Genomic DNA, 19,784 nt, shown 5'->3' with positions numbered 1-19,784 from the left:
CCTCTTTCCCTTCTGAGTTATTGTGGTCACAAGTTATTCTATTCTGTGTTGTGAGTTTGTGACTAAGTTGAAGTGTTTATAGTTACTTTCAATGCTTCCCTTCCCTTTATCTTTTAAATTATAACTAAGTATTTGCTACTCTGCTCTGAAAGAGAGTTAAAGTTTTCTTACTTTGCCTGTGTATTTATCTCCTTGCTCAAAGCTTTGTATCTAACACCATATGCAAAAATGAACACAAAATGTGTTAAAGACTTGAATGCAAGACCTGAAATTGTAAAACTACTAGAAGAAAATATAAGCAGTACACTATTTGACATTCGGCTTATCAACATTTTTTGAATACGGTCTACTCACGCAAGAGAAAGAAAAGAAAAAATTAACAAATGGAACTACAGAAGACTGAAAAGCTTCTGCACAGCAAAGGAAACCATCAACAAAATGAAAAGACAACCTACCAACCTGGAGAAGATATTTGCAAATCGTTTATCCAATAAGAGGTTAATTTCCAAAATATATAAAGAACTCATACAACTTAACAACAACAACAAAAAAACAGATCAAAAATTGGGCAGAAGATATGAACAGACATTCCTCCAAGGAAGATTTACAGATGGCCAACAGACACATGAAAAGATGTTCAACGTCACTAATTATTGAGATAACGCAAATCAAAATTATAATTGTATATCAACTTATTCCTGTCAGGATGGCTTCAATTATCAAGACAGAAAGTGACAAACATTGGAGAGGATGTGGAGAGAAGGGAACCCTCATACACTGCTGGTGGGAATGTAAAATGGCACAACCGCTATGGAAAACAGTATGGAGATTTCTCAAAAAATTAAAAATAGAAATACCATACAATACAGCTATCCGAAAGATCTTGAAATCAACAATCCAAAGAGATTTATGCACCCCTATGTTCATTGCAGCATTATTCACAATAGTCCAGACCTGGAAGGAATCCAAGTGCCCTGCTGCAGATGATTGGAAAAGATGTGGTATATATATAGACAATGGAACACTACTCAGCCATGAAAAAAAGACAAAATCATCCCATTTGCAACAACATGGAAGGAACTTGAGGGTATGATGTTAAGCAAAATAAGCCAGATGGAAACAGACTAATACTGCATGATTTCACTCATATGTGGAAAATAAACATATGGACAAAGAGAACAGATTAGTGGTTATAAGAGGAGAAGGGGGCTGAAGGGTGGGCAAAAGGGGAAAAGGGGCACATGTACGGTGATGGATAAAAATTAGAGTACTGGTGGTGAGCTTGATGTAGGCTATACAAGAATTGATAGATAATAATGTAGACTCAAAATTATACAACGTTTAAACCTTTATGATTTCAGTAAAATATTGGGAAAAAAAGAAAGATGTCCCCAACACCAGGGCCTTTCCTAATGTTTTTGTCCTGAGTAACTACCTCTCCACCAGACTTCCAGACTTCAGCAGGATCTTAAGGAAGAAGAGGCTTACCTCCAAAGAACATGCCTGAGGTTAATGTCCCAACAGCCCTGGAGGTGAGGGCAGAACCAGTTTTACAGAATGAATGAGAAAAAAAGAAACATGTGGCATCTCGTACTCCAAAAACTGTGGGGCTGATATGACTAACTTAACATTTAAGCAATTAAGATCCTCTCCATTTCAAAATAACTCTTTTGCAGGCTTTTGTGCCAATACCTGAGTCACTGAGTCACTCTCACTGAATGTTATTACTTTTATTAAGTATGGCGAGGCCTCAAATGACCAAAACATTAGTGTAAGTATATCTCAAAGAGTCTATGAGCCGGAGGACAGGCCAAATATAATTCCCTCTCACCACATACTGTAAATCTCCCTGAAGACACTAGCTCATTCCAGGTAGAATCTGAATCATTTAATTTTGCACCATGGTTTGTCATAGGAGGTGATCGACAAATATCACACCAACCCTGACACTGAAGTCCATTTCACTCTCCTAGTTTCTGACCTTAACATGGGGACCTGATCAAAGCTCCTTTTGGGAAGAGCAAAAAGTCAGAAGAGCAGCACCACTATTCTGATTTTTTGGTTTCTCCTATTTCTCACTGTAAATGCTGGCTTGAAAAGAGTCTTTGTGGGTCATGTTACTGTTTTTGATCACCAGAGAATGATCATTATCAGTTGGAGAGAGAAAACACGGAGGCAAAGACAGCACAACTTCTTCATTGTGGGAACCGTGTGCATCGTGTGGGTGGGACTTTATTTTTTGCTGAGTAAGACACCTCTGAAGGGTCTAGAGTCCCAGCAGGTGACAGGGCAGGTCCATAACAAGTAGGGCTCTAGGCAGAGTCCCCACTAAGTCCTGATGACAAAAACATTATTCTATTTCGTTGTTAACCTTCACTTCCCTTTGGAATGAAAATCGCCAGCAAATGTCAACTGTGTGAAATTACACACTTGAGAACATAACCTTCTGTATTTCTAGCATCCTTCTAAATCAGTTTTGTTCTTGGCAAGTTATGCTCCAGTGAAGGACGGAAACAAAGAGTCACAAATAATCCTGACAGCAAATAATGCATTCACAGATAAACTATTGACTCATTTTTCTGGCTCTCTCCTTCATTTCTTTTTTTTTTTTTTTAACATAAATCAACTTTGTTTCTCTACTTCCCGTCACCTTCATATCATCCCTGCTAAAACTGATGTGGCTTTTCCATCCCATGAGGCTGTCTTGTCCCTCTCTTGACACCAGGAAGAACAAGTTCCTACCTTGCCAAGTACCATCTGCTCTCAGCCCTCTGTACTTGCTGTTCCCTCTGCCTAGAACACTCTTCTCCATATCTTCCCCTGGACATCATCGTCCACTTATCCAACCTTAAAAGTTCCTCCTCCTATAGCTTTGCCTGGACGTCTGTGCAGGACGCTGCCCCTAGGGGCTGCGTTGTTGTTCTTTACACAGTCACTGTCCAATATCACTCATTCAGTTGCAGGTTTGTTTGTTGCCTCACAGGTAAGAGGTGAGCTCCCCAGAGCAAGGTCCTCCTACGATGTGTTCCTACTACTGAATCTGTGGCACAGAGCACAGGGCCCCGTCATAGGAGAAGCTCATGGTTATTGTTGAACAATGGATGGGTGGATGGATGCATGGATGAAACCTCCCATTTGTTCATGATTACCATGATTTAAGTCCTGTGACGGCTCTTTATATAGAGAGTCTGTCTTCCGTATAAAAACAGGCATGGTATCATTTGTGGCCATTTTAGAAATGAGGAAAAGGAAGCTTGGAGTGACCACTGCTTTAACTTGCCCAAGGACACTTCATGATTAGGTGTTGCATCCAAGATTCAACCCTACACCTGCATGAGCCCAGATCTCCTCACCCTCCACCATTCAGCACTGCCTCCCCTAAGCAATCAGTTATTCTACTTCTTCACATCATTACATCATCCTGTGAATCAGTGGAAGAAAAACCTTAAAAAGCTAACAAAAACTAAAAGAAAATTAAATCATTGATTTACAGTCGATGAATGTAAGAAATTAACTAAGTGAGATATTCTTTATAAAAACAACCTTCAGAGAGGTGAGACGTTTGCCAAACTTCAAACACCTGAGTGAAAAAGTGTCTGTGGACGAGGGAAGTCTGCCTCCTGGAGGAGGTATGTGGTATTGCATCAAGCCCAGGTGTTTGGTAAACCAGCAGGAACAAACTCACAGGATATGAGGCTTTTTGTACCTTGAAGAAGAAGGAGAAATGCAAGAGAAGGTAGTGGAAGAAGAAGAGGTGGAGGAGAAGGAGAGAATGATGAGCACAATAATAATTAAAAACACCCGGATGACAACACAGGGTCACAATGGTGTAATTTGCTTTTTTATTTAGAAACGACTTTTACATTAATTTTACCTAAAGTTTTGTATTGTTATTGCACTTCTCAAGTTGTTTGGGGTCTAGAAAGCTCCACCACCTTGGTTTCTACAAACAGCACAGGCTGGCTGGGTTCTGGTTGATTCTCACTGTCGTTTCCAGGCCCAATGCCAAGTTTATCATCTGACATATTTCCTCATTTATGGGAGGGATTAAAGTGGTGACCAGGAGAATAAAAGGAGGAGTTCTGGGTGCTCCTTGCCAGAGTGAGTCCCTTCATCCCTGCCACATCAGAGACCAGTGAACAACAGCTGCTTCCATCATGAAGCTGGTGACGGTCCTCATGCTGGTGGCCCTCCCACTTTACTGCTATGCAGGTGAGTACTGACAAGGAGGGCAGGCCTTGGGCTAAAAGTTGTTGTCAGCTTCCCTGTGGAAGAATTCCTGGTCCCCAAACCCCAGTACAAAACATCCCCAAAATAATGTGTCTGCTTGTACTAGGCCAAAGGATTATCATTAATTCAAGAAAACTAAGGTAGTTTCCTCACGGGCTTTGCCTCTGCCATGGAGCTGCATGTAGCATGTCATGCTATTTGGGGCATGTCACCATCATCACAGGTACCGTGAAAACCAGGATGAGTCTTGGGTTTGAATATTAGAATTAGATATTTCAGTGGGAGAAGGGAAAGATATGATTTCATGGCCCCCCAACATTGGCTCTAGCTGGTTTCCTGAAAGAGGCACACATGAGGTTTCTTGAATGAGGCATTCATGGAGTTTCCTTCAATGTGGAAATGGGAAACCTCCCTGTAGGAAAGGCTCAGGCTATATGTGTAACCCAGTGTCCTACTCCAATTGGGGGTCCACTCTTCACACATTTGTAGAGTGGATTTGAACCTACCAGGATGCCCCTTAGCTCCCAGTCTCCTCATGATCAACTCTGACTGGGGAGAACTCACACCCTCTGGAGGTCTCCTCTCAGCAATGAAGACCCAGAAGGAGGAAAATGCCCTGAGACCCGGAATCTGATCTTCAATAATAGGTCAGCCACGTAGTGTGCGTTGTTCAACTTGCCAAGCTCCTTTAACATCCCACCTCATTTGTTCCTGAATTACGCACAGATGTGTTAAAGGTCATATGCTCTGTGATTGATGAACAAACACATGGATAAAGAGAACAGATTAGTGGTTACCAGATGGGAAGGATGTTGGGGGTGGGCAAAGGGGGTAGGGGTGCACATATGTATGGTGATGGATAAAAATTAGACTATTAATGCTTAGTATGAGACAGTCTATACAGAAACTGATAAATAATAATGTACACCAAAAATTATGCAAGACTATAAACCTTTATGAGTTAAATAAAATAATTGAGGGGAAAAAAGGTGATATGCTCAAGTTCAACTCAATAGAAAATTCCAGAGCCAAGGATGAAAATCTGGCTATTGTTAATCCAATTCCAGAGCCCCTTTCCCTACACAACTCAAGTGGCGAGAACAGATCACTTTATGAACAAGAATTTATTCATGCGTTATTTTTTGTTGCCAAAAGTAATGTCAATAGGGCTAATGGACAGTATCCTTAACCCAATACATCTACAACACTGGGAATTGATGTTCTGAATAATCATAGTAATGCATCACATGAGTCTGAACAAAGAAAGACCAGATAATGCTTAATCTGTTTCACTAAATCAGAGCGACTGATTTCTTGAGCATCCTCCTTAATCATGGTTACAAAATGTTGGGCTTCTCTGGGTTATGGAGGCAGGAAGGTGGTGGAGGGCAGATGTTTTAGGGCTTAAAGGAAATCCAAGATGCTGACTTTAGTCTCTTGGATTAAGAACTTAAGACCATTCCCCATAATCTTTCTGAATGTATGTCTTTGCTGGAATGTAAGAAGATGACAAACATCATAGTTATGCTGCAAAAGTGGTTTGTACTTCCATAATTGAGCCCATGTTTTCATGTTTTCATCCAGGGTCTGGCTGCCAACTTCTTGAGGATGTGGTTGAAAAGACGCTTGATCCTGAACTGTCCACGACTGAATATGTAGAAGCTTTTCAAGAGTTCATATCGGATGATGCCGCTAGGGAGGCCGCAGCACAATTTAAACAATGTTTTCTCATCCAGTCAAATGAAACTCTGAGCAATTTTGGAAAGATGATGGTAATTTCAGTTTTATTCTTATGCACTGCTAAACCACTGGACAGGGACAAGCAGGCTCCTAGTTTGTCACTAATTATGCCAAATCAATGAGAACATGCCTTATTTTATCTCAGCGAATTTCATTATTGGCGAGTCTGATGAGTTGGACATCAAGAAAGACATGAGGGCCCCAGTGATGATTCTCCTCTTGACTTTGTGGGATCTTTAGTGAATGATAAAGGGAAAAGACAAAAGACAGAAAAGACAAAAGAGGTAAAATATCGCTCAGGAAAACTCTTACACAACTCTCAGCTCCCCAGTACACATATATGCACACACACATAGGCACACACGCACACACACACAATTTTCTATCAAAGTGAAAAACCTCTGATTCTCAAGAAGCCACTAATTTCTGGGAGTGATCAGCAAAAAGATCCCCTTCTTCATAGTTAGTGACACTCCCAGCACTAACTTTCTTAGATTTCAGATGTGTGTGAACAAACCCAGGAAAACAATAAGAAGGAATGTTGCTTTACAGAATTTTACTTTGTAAGAGAGAATTGAAAATCTAAGTGACGTCTCCGTGTTTTTTTCCAGGAAACAATGTACAATAGCTTATATTGTGCTCTCTTTTGACTTTCCACAAGACCTTTGGCTGAGAGGACTATAGAGAATGATCAGAAACCAACTGTCAACTGCTATAAACCACAATTTTACTTCCTTTTTTGCTTGTGATCTACTACTGCAAGACAATTGTTGAAACCTCATTTGCATTTTCATTTCAATAAAGTATCTGCAAACACAGGTTCTTTTTTTCTTATCTGATTAAAAGGGAGGCTTTAGAGACCCTCGTAGATCACATATGAGTGTGCGCGCCCATGCACAGACACACACACTCACACATATTCATTAAGATCTCCCAGGTGAGGGATTGGAGAATCTGAAAAGCTTGTGTTCCTTCCCATAATGAGCCCAAGCTTGATTGTCTCTCTGGAAAAGTGACTTTGCCCCTTATCACCCCATCCCCCCCCAGGACTCTCTCTGACATCCTCAGGCACTGAGATTCTGCTGGTTGGGGCGTGATCAGGTTCCTGACGCACTGCAGGCTTCATCTCCACACTGAGGCCTGCACTGCACAATGAGGGTCCTCTTTGGCTCTCTCTGTCCCTGACCAAGGTGTGCAGGGGTGGGAACAGAGCCAGCCAGGAAGGTGACTCATGCAAAGCAGGGGTGAATACTGTATTGATTTTAAAATTTATACATCACATTATTTTTATTTTTAAAAATATTTCATTAAGACCTAAAGATTAGACCTGAAACAATAAGTCTTCTAGAAGAGAATATAGGCAGTACACTCTTTGACATCAGTATCAAAAGGATCTTTTCGGACACCATAACTCCTCAGACGAGGGAAACAATAGAAAGAATAAACAAATGGGACTTCATCAGACTAAAGAGCTTCTTCAAGGCAAATGAAAACAGGATTGAAACAAAAAAAAACCCACTAGTTGGGAAAATTATTTACAAGTTATTTATCCGACAAAGGGTTAATCTCCATAATATATAAAGAACTCACACAGCTCAACAACAAAAAATCAAACAACCCGATCAAAAATTGGGCAGGGGACAGGAACAGACATTTCTCCAAAGAAGACATACGGATGGCCAATAGACACATGAAAAGATGCTCGCCATCACTAATCATCAGGGAAATGTAAATCAAAACCACACTAAGATATCACCTTATACCTGTTAGAATGGCAAAAATAACCAAAACAAAAAGTGACAAATGTTGGAGAGGTTGTGGAGAAAAAGGAACCTTCATACATTCTTGGTGGGAATGCAAACTCGTGCAGCCACTATGGAAAACAGTATGGAGATTTCTCAAAAAGTTAAAAGTAGAAATACCCTATGACCCAGCCATCCAACTACTGGGTATCTATCCAAAGAACCTGAAATAAGCAATTCCAAAAGTCCCATGCACCCCTATGTTCATCACAGAATTATTTACAATAGCCAAGACATGGAACCAACCTAAATGCCCATCAACTGATGATTGTATAAAGAAGATATGGTATATATATACAATGGAATACTACTCAGCCATAAAAAAAGACAAAATCATCCCATTCACAACAACATGGATGGACCTTGAAGGTATTATGTTAAGTGAAATAAGCCAGATAGAGAAAGACAATCTCTGTATGACCCGACTCATGTGTGGAAGTTAAACATGTAGACAAAGAGAACAGATTAGTGGCTACCAGGGGAAAGGGGAGGTGAGGGGAGGGCACAAAGGGTGAAGTGGTGCACCTACAACACAACTAACAATAATGTACAACTGAAATTTCACAAGGTTGTAAACTATCATAATCTTAATAAAAAGTGAAAAGAAACTATATGAAGACAAAAAATATATTTCATTAAAATGTTATGTACCCTAATTACTTATATTTTTGGTGCCCCCTTAAGTTGTGTGATGTCCCCTAGTCCCGTCCCTTCAAGTGGCAATGTCGTCCATTTTCTCATTCCCACACTAATCTACATAGCAGTGAAATTTGAGGGAAATGTGTGTGTTCTGTAGGAATAAAGCAAAGCAAGTGAGTTGTCATCGAATCAGAGCATTGCATTATCAGTGCCCACAATCCTGTCACCAGGGATAAGTTAGTACCACCCCTTCTGCTCACATCTCAGCAGGTCCCTCTTCCTTCCTAGGCTGTCCTCTCATGCAGGAAGACCCCTGACTCTTTCTCAGGACAATTTACCTCACACCAGGACTGGCTCTTCCACCAGGCATAACCCGTATATGGAATTAGATACACGATACCTTTAAAGTTCCACAAAAATGTTACAATTTCTTTAAAAATATTAAGCAAAAGTCACTATGATAATAATGAATATATACCAAAGAACTAGTGTGAGGTATATTCATCTCTAATCAATGCAGTTGTAAGATATAATATTTAATATATTTTTTTGGAGAAGGGGTCAAAATACGTTACTCCCCAAACTTGAAGTAAGACATTTCCAACCCTCTTATCCAAATACCTCAGGATCCATGACAACATTAGGCCCAGGAAAACTGATCCTTTCCTGGGAGCCACACATTAAAAGATCCCAATATTACACATACACACACACACACACACTACTATTTATTAAGAATTCATGGGCCATATTCATTCTTGGTGTTTCAGTGCATCCACAGTGGGGAGGAAGGAGATGTTGGCTCACTCTCTTCCCCAGAAATGGGGACCTCAGTACACTCTCTCTCTTGGACCCCAAGAATAGATGAAAGAGAAGAGTTTTGTATGCAAGAACTGAAGATGGACTATAGGATATGCAGAAGTTCATACCTGCTCAGAAATGGGCCCTGGTCCATGTGATGTGGGGTGTGTGTATTTTCCCAGGGAGGAGTGGACATTTTGATGGAGCAGCAGAAGACTCTGTGTCAGAGAATGAGAAGGACACAAATGGCTAAAGTCACTGAAATTCTCGCTCTCTTGTCTACTGATCACTGGTTTAGAAAGAAGAAAAGGCCTCAGGATTCTGAGTAATTCCAGCTCCAAGAAGGGACCTTTCCAAGAGGGCAGAATGAAATGTAAACCTCTACATCTGGCAAGCCCATGAATGCCCTGACCCCTACTCAATATCAGCACTTCGACCACTTTGGCATCTGTCAGCCTTGGGACATCAGTGAGCTCCCCCAGGGGAGTGAAGGCACCTGTTTACAGGGTCATGTGTTTCCTGAGTGCACCACTTGTCTGGTGATAAAGGTGGAGAGTGTCTGTCAGAGGGGCTTGTGCCTGCATTACTATGTAGAGTTGAGGTGAATGATGGTGGATTGTTTTGACAGTGCCAGCAACTGCCAGACTGTCAGGAAGACTGGAGTGTTGAAAGAAATATCAGAGACAGGCCCAAAGGGAAGCAGCATCTCCAGGATCCCTGTGCCAAGTGGCTGGCAGCTGAAGGTCCAAACACAGGAGGTTTGCTCAGAGGAACTTCCCGTAGCCAAATATGTCAGATCTATGCAGTTGAAAATGGACCTTACCACTAGGTAAGGCAATGTAGTTGAAAGCTCCCAAAACAGTCCAGGGAATGAATGTTCCAGAAAAAGGGTTCAAAGTAGCTGGAGGGTGATGAGAAGGTAGGGAAAGGGTTAGAGGCATAAGCTTCCCATCCCCGCGCATGCCTGAAGACCACTGGGAAATTCACATGGACCAGTGGAGTGTTGGCTGTCTGAGGGGATGGGATGCAAACAACTCCAAGGTGACTGAGGTGGGGAAAACAGAGGATGTCAGTTTGATTAGTGAGGTCATCACTGGTGACTTTTGACTTTCCCAGAGAAAAGCTCACTTTACTCAAGACTCAAAGGAGTAAAAATTGAACATACACAACAATGCTCAGTGTATAGGCTTATGGAGTAGATTACCTCTGTACATTGTTAGGTTAACACATGTCCCATTGGGAATTCTCCATTGGGATTAAACTGTCCTGTCATGGTCATGGATGGATCTGAGAATCTTAATCCAGACTGGATGAAGTGTTCTTGAGTCAGAGGTCTGGAGCACTGCCTCAGCTCAAGGGACACTGGTGGTAAATGCATCCTGTGCCCAGCACTGATTGTATGAGGAGATCCATGGAGAGCAGGAACACTGACAAGGTTATCATGCCAGGAGCTGATCCGTAGCTTCAGGTGTTTGTTGGCGGTCTACACATCACTGAACAAGAATGTGTAGGCCCATTACTCTGAGAATACTCTGGGTAGAAATTTCATTAAAGACATAATGGCTGTTATTGTCCTGAATCTGGGGAGGTAAGCGGACATCCAGTTTCATGAAGCCCAAAGAGGCCTATTGGGATGAACTGAAGATAACCTACACTGAGACACATTATAATCAAACTGTAAAAATCAAAAACAAAGAGAATTTTGAAACCACCAGTTGAAAAGCAACTTGCATCATACAAGGATGTCCCCATAAGACTATCGGTAGATGTTTCAGCAGAAACCTTGCAGACCAGAAGAGAGTGGGATGATATATTCCAAATGCTGAAAGAAAATACAGCCAACCAAAGATACCACACCAATAAAAACTATCCCTAAAAGTGAAGGAAATGATTCAACAATTCTACTTTTAAGAAATTATAAAAAAATTAGTAACAATATGTAAAACAAATTTGACTGTTGTATACATATAATTTCAACAGTCATGTGATGAAAGAGTAGACACATGTTAATGGCCATGTGGTTGAGGGTGAGAAACTATATGAGATGAACTGCCAACTTAAAAACAAAAAGGATTAATACCAATATGTAGGAGGACAGCTCTTTGAAGCCCCTGATTCAAACCATTCAGTTCCTTAAAATTGTTCTTAGAATAAAGTTTAAAACCCTTATGAAACAGCAAAAAGATAAGACTTTCCTAGAGAAACAAAAGCTGAGAGACTTCATTCCCACTCAATCTATCTTACAAACAATGCTAAAAAGAATTATACGTATAGAAACAAAAAGATGCAAAACAGCAAAATAAAAGCATTTGAAATTATGAAAGTCATGGGTAAAGGTAAATACATACACAAATATAGAATATTGTAATACTTTAATGGGCGTGTGTAAGTCACTTTTAATGCTAGTATAAAGTTTAAAAGTCAAAAATATTAAAATTAAGTATAACTACAAAAAGGTAAGGGATATACAGTGTAACAAGAGGTATAAAGTGTGAGGAGGCAGAAGGAAAAGTGAAGAGCTTAGAATGCAATTGAAATTAAGTTATGAGGTTCAAATACACTGTTATACCTATAATATCTTTTTATAAGTTTCACAGTAACCACAAAGAAAATACCTATAGAAGATTTTTTAAACAGAAAAAGGAATCAAAGCAAATTACTAAAAAAAAAAATCAATAAATCACAATGAAAAACCACAGGAGAGGGAAATATGAACAAAACAAAGACAATCAAAGAGAAAACAATGAACGTGATAGCAATGGTAACTTTTTAGGTATCAATAATTACTTACAATGCTAAATGGATTAAACTCTCCAGTCAAAATACATAATGTAGCTGAATGGATTTTTTTTAAAAAAGAATCAACCAAATGCTGCTTATGAGAACCTCATTTTGTATCTAAGGACACACATAGGCTGAAAGTGAAGGAATGGAAAAAGGTAATCCATGTCAGTAGGAACCAAAAGAGAGCAGGATTGGCAATACTTATTTCAGATAAAATAGACTTTAAGCCAACAACTATTATAAGAGACAAAGGTCACTATATTCTCTTAAAACAGTAAATTCAGAATCCAGAAGTGAACCCCAAGGACCAAGTTGTGGCTAAGGACTCTGCCAGCAGGGCAGGTTCAGGGCCATGAGCTGAGAGTGACATCAGCATCATGACAGAATGAGGTCTCCCTGCGAACTCTCCCCCCTAAGATACAGTGAAAAGGACATTCATATTCTGACAGAGGACATTCACACAACACAAAAGATGTCTGAGAGAACCACACAACCATATGTCAGGAGGTGGACGTGCTGGAGCACCCCCACCCATTCAGAGGAAGTGCAATTAGGTAAAAGAAAGTTTCTCTTCTTCCATGAAGGGTAGTGACCCAAGGATTGCATGTGGTTTCTGAGAGGAAATGGGAGAGGGGTTGGCAGCCCTCCATGGAACACCACAGATCTCAGAGGTCCCTCACAGCCTTGTTGAAAGCACCACACATAGGTAACTAGCTATCTCAGGGTGTCCTCATCAAGCTAACACCCCAGGAGAGCAGATACCAAGGGCAGAGTGAGAAGCCCCCAAGATCATCCAGGAGAAAGAGAGTGCCCCTCCCAACAATTTGGCACCCCGGTTCGGCAGCTGGGAGCTGTGCCATGGATCACAGTGGGCTCAGACCATGCAGCTCTTGACCTCCACCCAGTGGTGACAGGTGGAAGTGGAGATCACCACTACCACAATGCAGAAGCACAAATCCACACCATCTAGCAGTATGAAAAAATATACTAAATCTGCAGACCAGAAGGAAAGTGACAAGTACCAGAAATCAATCCTGAGGACACAGAAATCTATAACCTAAAGGACAGAGAATTCAAAATAGCTATAATTTAAAAACTCAATGAGTTAAAAGTAAACGCAGATAGACCGTTCATCGAAATGAGAAGTTACTTCACAAAAGAGATTGAAACTCTAAAGAAGAACCAATCAGAAGTATTGGAGATGAAAAGCAAACATAATGGATGAGATCAAGAAGAATGTGGATTCCCTGAAAAATCAAGCTGATATCAAGGGTGAACTAATCAGCAATATAGAGAACAGAGCTATAGAAATGCTTCAGTTGGAGGAGCAGAGAGAAGCAGACTGAAAAGAAATAAAGAAATTCTCTGAGAAGTATCCAACTCAATTAGGAAATGCAACATAAGAATTATAGGTATTGCCAAGGGAGAAGAGGAGGTGAATGGAGCAGAAAGCTTGTTCAAAGAAATAATAGAGGAGAACTTCTGAAACCTATGGAATAAGATGGAAATCCAAGTGAAAGAAGCCAATAGATCCCCTAACTATATCAGTGTAAAAAGACCAACTGCAAGGCACATAATAGGGAAGTTGGCAAAAGTCAGTGACAAAGAAAAAATAAGGGCAGCAAGGCAGAAGAAAATAACTTGCAAGGAACTCCTATCAGGCTTTCAGCAGATTTCTCACCAGGAAACTTATAGGCTAGGAGAGAGTGTAAGAATATATTCAAATCTTTGAAAGACAAAAACTTTCAGCCAAGAATACTCTACCCAGAAAAAATATCCTTCAGATATGATAGAGAGATAAAAACTTTCCCAGATAAACAGAAGCTATGGGAGTTCCTCACCACACTATTGTCCATAAAAGAAATCCTCAAAAAGGCCCTAATACCTGAAAGAAAAAGGGAAGAAAGGGGTTATGTAGCCCTGAGTAAGGAGATTAGGAGACAAAATGAGAAAATTGTAGCTATCCATCAGAACTGGTTAGCAAACACGCAAGCATAACATTAAAGATAGAGGGAAGAAAAACACCAAAAAGAAAGATAATATTGTCATTTTAACCACAAACTCACAACACAAGATGGAATAAGCTATGACAAAAACAACTTGGGTGGTGGAAGAGGGAAGGGACTGAAACAGCTTAGTCTAAGGAAATAAGAGGTCATCAGAAAATGGACAATATCGTCTACAAGATTTTGTTTACAAACCTTATGATAAAGACTAAACAAAATGTAGAACAGAGACACATATAATAAACAAGGTTACAACTAATAAAACCATCATAAAGAACTACCTACCTGAATTGGAAGTCCAAAATACATGGGACGAGAAATAAAGGAAATGCAGAAGAACCGGAAAATGAGTGATAAAATGGCAGGATTAAGCCCTCATATATCAATAATAACACTAAATGTAAATAGATTAAATTCTCCACTAAAAAGACACAGAGTGGCTGGATGGATAAAGAGCAAGATCCAATAATATGCCGCCTCCAGGAAACACATCTCAGCTCCAATGACAACCACAGGCTCTGAGTGAAGGGACACAACATGATACCCCAAGATAATGGCAAACAAAAGAAAGCAGGTGTTGTAATACTTATATTAGACAAAGTAGACTTCAAGAAAACACAGGTAAAGAGAGACAAAGGGAGCAGTATATAATGATTAAAGGGACACTCCACCAAGAGGACATAACATATATAAATGTCTATTCACCCAACACAGGAGGATGAAAGTGCATAAAACAACTATTAACATATCTAAAAGGAGACAATGACAACAACACAATAATAGTAGGGGACCTCAAAAGTCCACTCACACCAATGGCTGGATCATCCAGACAGAAAGTCAACAAGGAAACAGTGGAATTAAATGAATAACTAGACCAGATGGACTTAATAGATGTATATATAGAAAATTCCATCCAGAAACAGCAGAATACACATTCTCCTCGAGTGCACATGGAACGTTCTCAAGGATAGACCATATGTTGCAAAACAAGGCAAGCTTCAATGAATTTAAGGTGATTGAAATAATAACAAGCATCTTTTCCAACCATAATGCTATGAAACTAGAAATTAACAACAAGAAAAAAGCTGGGAAAGGAAAAAAGACGTGGAGACTAAACAACATGCTACAGAACAACCAATGGATCATGTAAAAAATTAAAGGAGCAATCAAAAAACATCTGGAGACAAACGAAAATGAAAACATACTATACCAACTCATATGAGACGCAGCAAAAGCAGTTCTAAAAGGGAAATTCACCACAATACAGGGTCACCTTAACAAACAAGAAAAATGCTAAATAAGGAATCTCAAACTACACCTTACAGAATTAGAAGAAGAAGAGGCAAAACTCAAAGTCAGCAGAAGGAGGGAAACAATAAAAATCAGAGCAGAAATAAATTCAACAGACACAAAAGAGACAGAAGAACGGATCAATGAAACAAAGAGCTCTTTCTTTGAGAAGATAAACAAAACTGACAAACCCTCAGCGAGACTCACAAAGAAGAAAGAGAGAAAGAACAAATAAATAAAATTAGAAATGAAAGAGGAGAATTTACAATGGATACCACAGAAATACAAAAGATTGTAAGAGAATACTATGAAAAGCTATACGCCAACGAATTCAACAGTCTAGAAGAAATGGATAAATTCATAGACTTGTACAACCTCCCAAAGTGGAATCATGAAGAAATAAAGAATCTGAATAGACCAATCTCAAGGAAAAGAATGAAACAGTCATCAAAAACCTTCCAAAAAATGAAGTCCAGGAACAAACGGCTTCCCTGGAGAATACTACCAAACATTCAAAGAGGATTTAATAAGTATTCTTCTCAAACTATTCCAAAAAATCTGGAAAGAAGGAACATTCTACAAGGCCAACATCACCCTGATACCAAAGCCTGACAAGGGGACAACACAATAAAGGAAAACTACAGGCCAATATCACTGATGAACATAGATGCAAAAATCCTCAACAAAATATTGGCAACCCAAATACAGCAATACATCAAAAACATCATATAACATGATCAAGTGGGATTTATACTAGGGATATAGGGATGGTTTGACATCCACAAATCAATCAATGTGATACTACATCAACAAAATGAGGAACAAAAACCACATGATGATCTCAATACATGCAGAGAAAGCATTTGACAAGATCCAACATCCATTTATGATGAAAATTCTTAACAAAATGAAGATAGAAGGAAAGTACCTCGACATAATAAGGGCCACATATGACAAACCCACAGTCAACATCATACTCAATGGGCAAAAACTGAATCCCATGCCTCTGAGAATAGGAGCAAGACAAGGGTGCCCACTCTAACCACTCATAGTCAACATTGTACTGGAGGTTTTGACCAGAGCAATTAGGCAACAAAAAAGAATAAAAGGAACTCAAATAGGGAGTGAAGAAGTGAAACTCTCGCTGTTTGCAGATGACATGATCTTATATACAGAAAACCGCAAAGAATCCATTGGAAAACTAAGAGAAATAATTAACAACTACAGTAAACTTGCAGTGTACAAAATCAACTTACAAAAATCAGTCGCTTTTCTATACTAGAATAATGAACTTACAGAAAGAGAACTTAAGAATACAATTCCATTTGCAATCACAACTAAAAGAATAAAGTACCTAGGAATAGATTTAACCAAGGAGGTGAAGGACTTATACAATGAAAACTATAAGACATTACTGAAAGAAATTGATAATGACAAAGAAATGGAAAAAGATTCCATGCACATGGATTGGAAGAATAAACATAGTTAAAATGTCCATACTGCCCAAAGCGATCTACAAATTCAATGCAATCCCAATCAGAATTTCAATGACATTCTTCATGGAAATAGAACAAAGAAACTAAAATTCATTTGGGGCAACCAAAGACCCTGAATTACTAAGGCAATCCTGAGAAAAAATAACAAAGCTGGAGACATCAAATCCCTGACTTCAAAATGTACTACAAAGCCATATTGATCAAAACAACATGGTACTGGTACAAAAACAGATCAATAGAACAGAACTGAAAGCCCAGAAATAAAACCGCACATCTATGGACAGCTAATCTTCAACAAAGATGCCAAGAACATACAATGGGGAACAGATAGTCCCTTCAATAAATGGTACTGGGAAAACTGGACAGCCACATGCAAAACAATGAAGGTAGACCATACACAAAAATGAACTAACTCAAAATGGATCGAAGACTTGAAGACAAGTCCTGAAACCATAAAACTCCTGGAAGATAATATAGATAGTACACTCTTTGACAGTGAACTAAAAAGGATCTTTTCAAACACCACGTCTTCTCAGACAAGGGACACAAAAGAAAAACTAAACAAGTGAGCGTTCATCAGACTAAAGAGCTTCTGCAAGGCAAAAGAAACTAGAATCAAAACAAAGATACAACCCACCAATTTGGAGAAAATATTTTGGAATCATATATCTGATAAGGGGTTAATCTCCATAATATATAAGGAACTCACACAACTGAACAATAAAAAAACAAATGGCCCAACCAAAAAATGGGCAGAGGATATGAACAGACGTTTTTCCAAAGAAGATATACAGATGGCCAATAAACACATGAAAAGATGTTCAATATCACTAATCATCAGCAAAATGCAAATCAAAACTACCCTAAGTTACCAACTTATGCCTGTTAAAATAGCTATAATCACTAAGACTAAAAATAACAAATGTTAGAGGGGATGTAGAGAAAAGGGAACACTCATACACTCCTCGTGGGAATGCAAACTGGTGTAGCCACTATGGAAAACAATATGGAGATTCCTCGAAAAACTAAAAATAGAACTACCATACGACCCAGCTATCCCACTACTGGGCATCTACCCAAACAACTTGAAAACAACAATCCAAAGTAACATATGCACCCCTATGTTCACTGCAGCACTATTCACAATAGCCAAGACATGGAAACAATCCAAGTGCCGACTGACTGATGATTGGGCAAAGAAGATGTGGGAGATATATACAATGGAATACTACTCAGATGGAAAAAAAGACAAATTCATCCCATTTGCAACAACATGGAAGGATGTGGAGGGAATTAAGCTAATCGAAATAAACCAGACTGAGAAAGACAAACACCAGATGATTTCACTCATATGTGGAATATAAACAAACACATGGACAAAGAAAACAGTTCAGTGGTTACCAGGTGAAGGGGTTGGGGGAAGGACACAGAGGGTGAAGGGGAGCACTTATGTGGTGACACTAAAGAAATAATGTACAACTGAAATCTCACATTGATGTAAACTATTATGAACTCAGTTAAAAAAAGATTTGGGGGCAAACAAGAAATGAAATTTTCAAGAATAAAACAAAATTAATTATCATGTTAAATGACAACACGTTTTTATCGTGTAAGATGAGAGAGTGAGAACTGAAGAAAGAGATGAGGTATATCACTGAAAATGAGATTCTACCATAGAAATTAGAGGCCTATAGAAATTCTAGGAAGAACAAAGCCCATATGAGCTGGCATTCTCCAGAAAGAAAGACTTTGTGAGTAAGTGATGACTGTGTTGGATCTTGAAGGACAAGTAGATGAGGATGACAGAACATAGAAAATACAGGGAACATCTGGGCAGAGGCATAGCCATGAAGCTGAGCTCCGCACACCAGGGAGTACAGATGCCCACACTCCAGCCAGAGTCTGTCTGCATTAGGGCTCTACTCACTGTCCATTGACTGTGAGGCTATCTCGCACTACTGACCTTTCACCACAAGGGCAAATGCTTTTAGACACTTCTGTGTGAAATGGTTTCCCAACCAACCACATCTTTACTGACATTAAAGGCTGAAGAATTCTTTTGTGAGTGAATGTCCCCAGCATCACATGTTGTTTAGCAGCATCCCTGGTCTCTATCCACTTGATGCCAATAGCAAAGCACCCACCCTGTGGAGACAGCACAAGCATCTCTAGACATAGACAATGTCCACAGGGGTGGGTGAAAGGAGGGACTAAATCAGCTTCAAGAGAGATTCACCTCTCTAGGAGGGGAAATACTTTATATCCAGTCCTCCACACACCCCTTGTAATGCCCCTAAGGACCAGAGCTTCACAACTGTGAATGCCAACAGTTAGCAAGAAAATGTGGGCATGCAGTGGAGGAAAAATTACTAACAAATAGAGAAGATATTGGTGTAGTTATCTAATGAACTATACAACTGTCACACGTGTATGGGATGAAATATTTAACCACACATTTTGTCAAAATGTCAAGTTGTGTAAAGTTCAGGGTTTTGGTGAATGAACCAAGGAAAATTACCCAGGGCGGACACCTGATCCTTCCAGCTTACAAATACGGCTCACTGACCCAAGTCAATAGATGGATCCGGTTTATGTTGGATCAAGGTAATGGCTACTTCTGGCGTAGAGAAAGAGTGAAGTGGCCCAGTCCCTGATGGCATGGGTTCCAACTTCCTCCTCTCCTAACCTGTCCCCTCTCCATTGTGACTCCAAAGTCCTCATCCAGGAACAGAAAGAAGGTGGTGTTAGCACCAGGATGTCACACTGATGTCTGGTTTTAGTGTTGGCTTTGATCCCTGCCCTTACTAGATTCCAATTTAAATGAGCTTCTCTCTCTGAATAGAGAGAATAATAAAACATGCAATATAATCATTGAATTCTTTGTAAAAATTCACAATCTGTCCTCAAAGGCAGTTACACAACATTTAATTAAGCAGCTTTTTGTTGACTATTGTCACACAAAGAGCAGAGGCACACAGCCCGTGCCCTCAAGGAGC

At 39.6% G+C, this 19,784-nt stretch overlaps 1 protein-coding gene across 1 annotated transcript; it reads left to right on the top strand.

The window, feature by feature from the left end:
* The first annotated feature begins 4,083 nt into the window (after positions 1 to 4,083).
* LOC124228945 (mammaglobin-B-like) lies at positions 4,084 to 6,788 on the top strand. The gene is made up of 3 exons (XM_046644020.1): positions 4,084 to 4,212; positions 5,815 to 6,002; positions 6,582 to 6,788. The coding sequence occupies exons 1-3, from the start codon at positions 4,158 to 4,160 to the stop codon at positions 6,618 to 6,620; spliced, it is 282 nt and encodes a 93-aa protein (XP_046499976.1). The 5' UTR covers positions 4,084 to 4,157; the 3' UTR covers positions 6,621 to 6,788.
* The last annotated feature ends 12,996 nt before the right edge of the window (positions 6,789 to 19,784 follow it).

Source organism: Equus quagga, chromosome 17, assembly GCF_021613505.1.
Source record: "Equus quagga isolate Etosha38 chromosome 17, UCLA_HA_Equagga_1.0, whole genome shotgun sequence".
Taxonomy (NCBI): Eukaryota; Metazoa; Chordata; class Mammalia; order Perissodactyla; family Equidae; genus Equus; species Equus quagga.
This window is presented reverse-complemented; position numbering and strand designations above follow the sequence as displayed.

Coding starts and splice junctions, on each gene's coding strand:
- LOC124228945 (XM_046644020.1), top strand. CDS start 4,158: ATGAAGCTGGTGACGGTCCTCATGCTGGTGGCCCTCCCACTTTACTGC. Junction 4,213..5,814: donor CCCACTTTACTGCTATGCAG/GTGAGTACTGAC, acceptor GTTTTCATCCAG/GGTCTGGCTGCCAACTTCTT. Junction 6,003..6,581: donor GCAATTTTGGAAAGATGATG/GTAATTTCAGTT, acceptor GTTTTTTTCCAG/GAAACAATGTACAATAGCTT.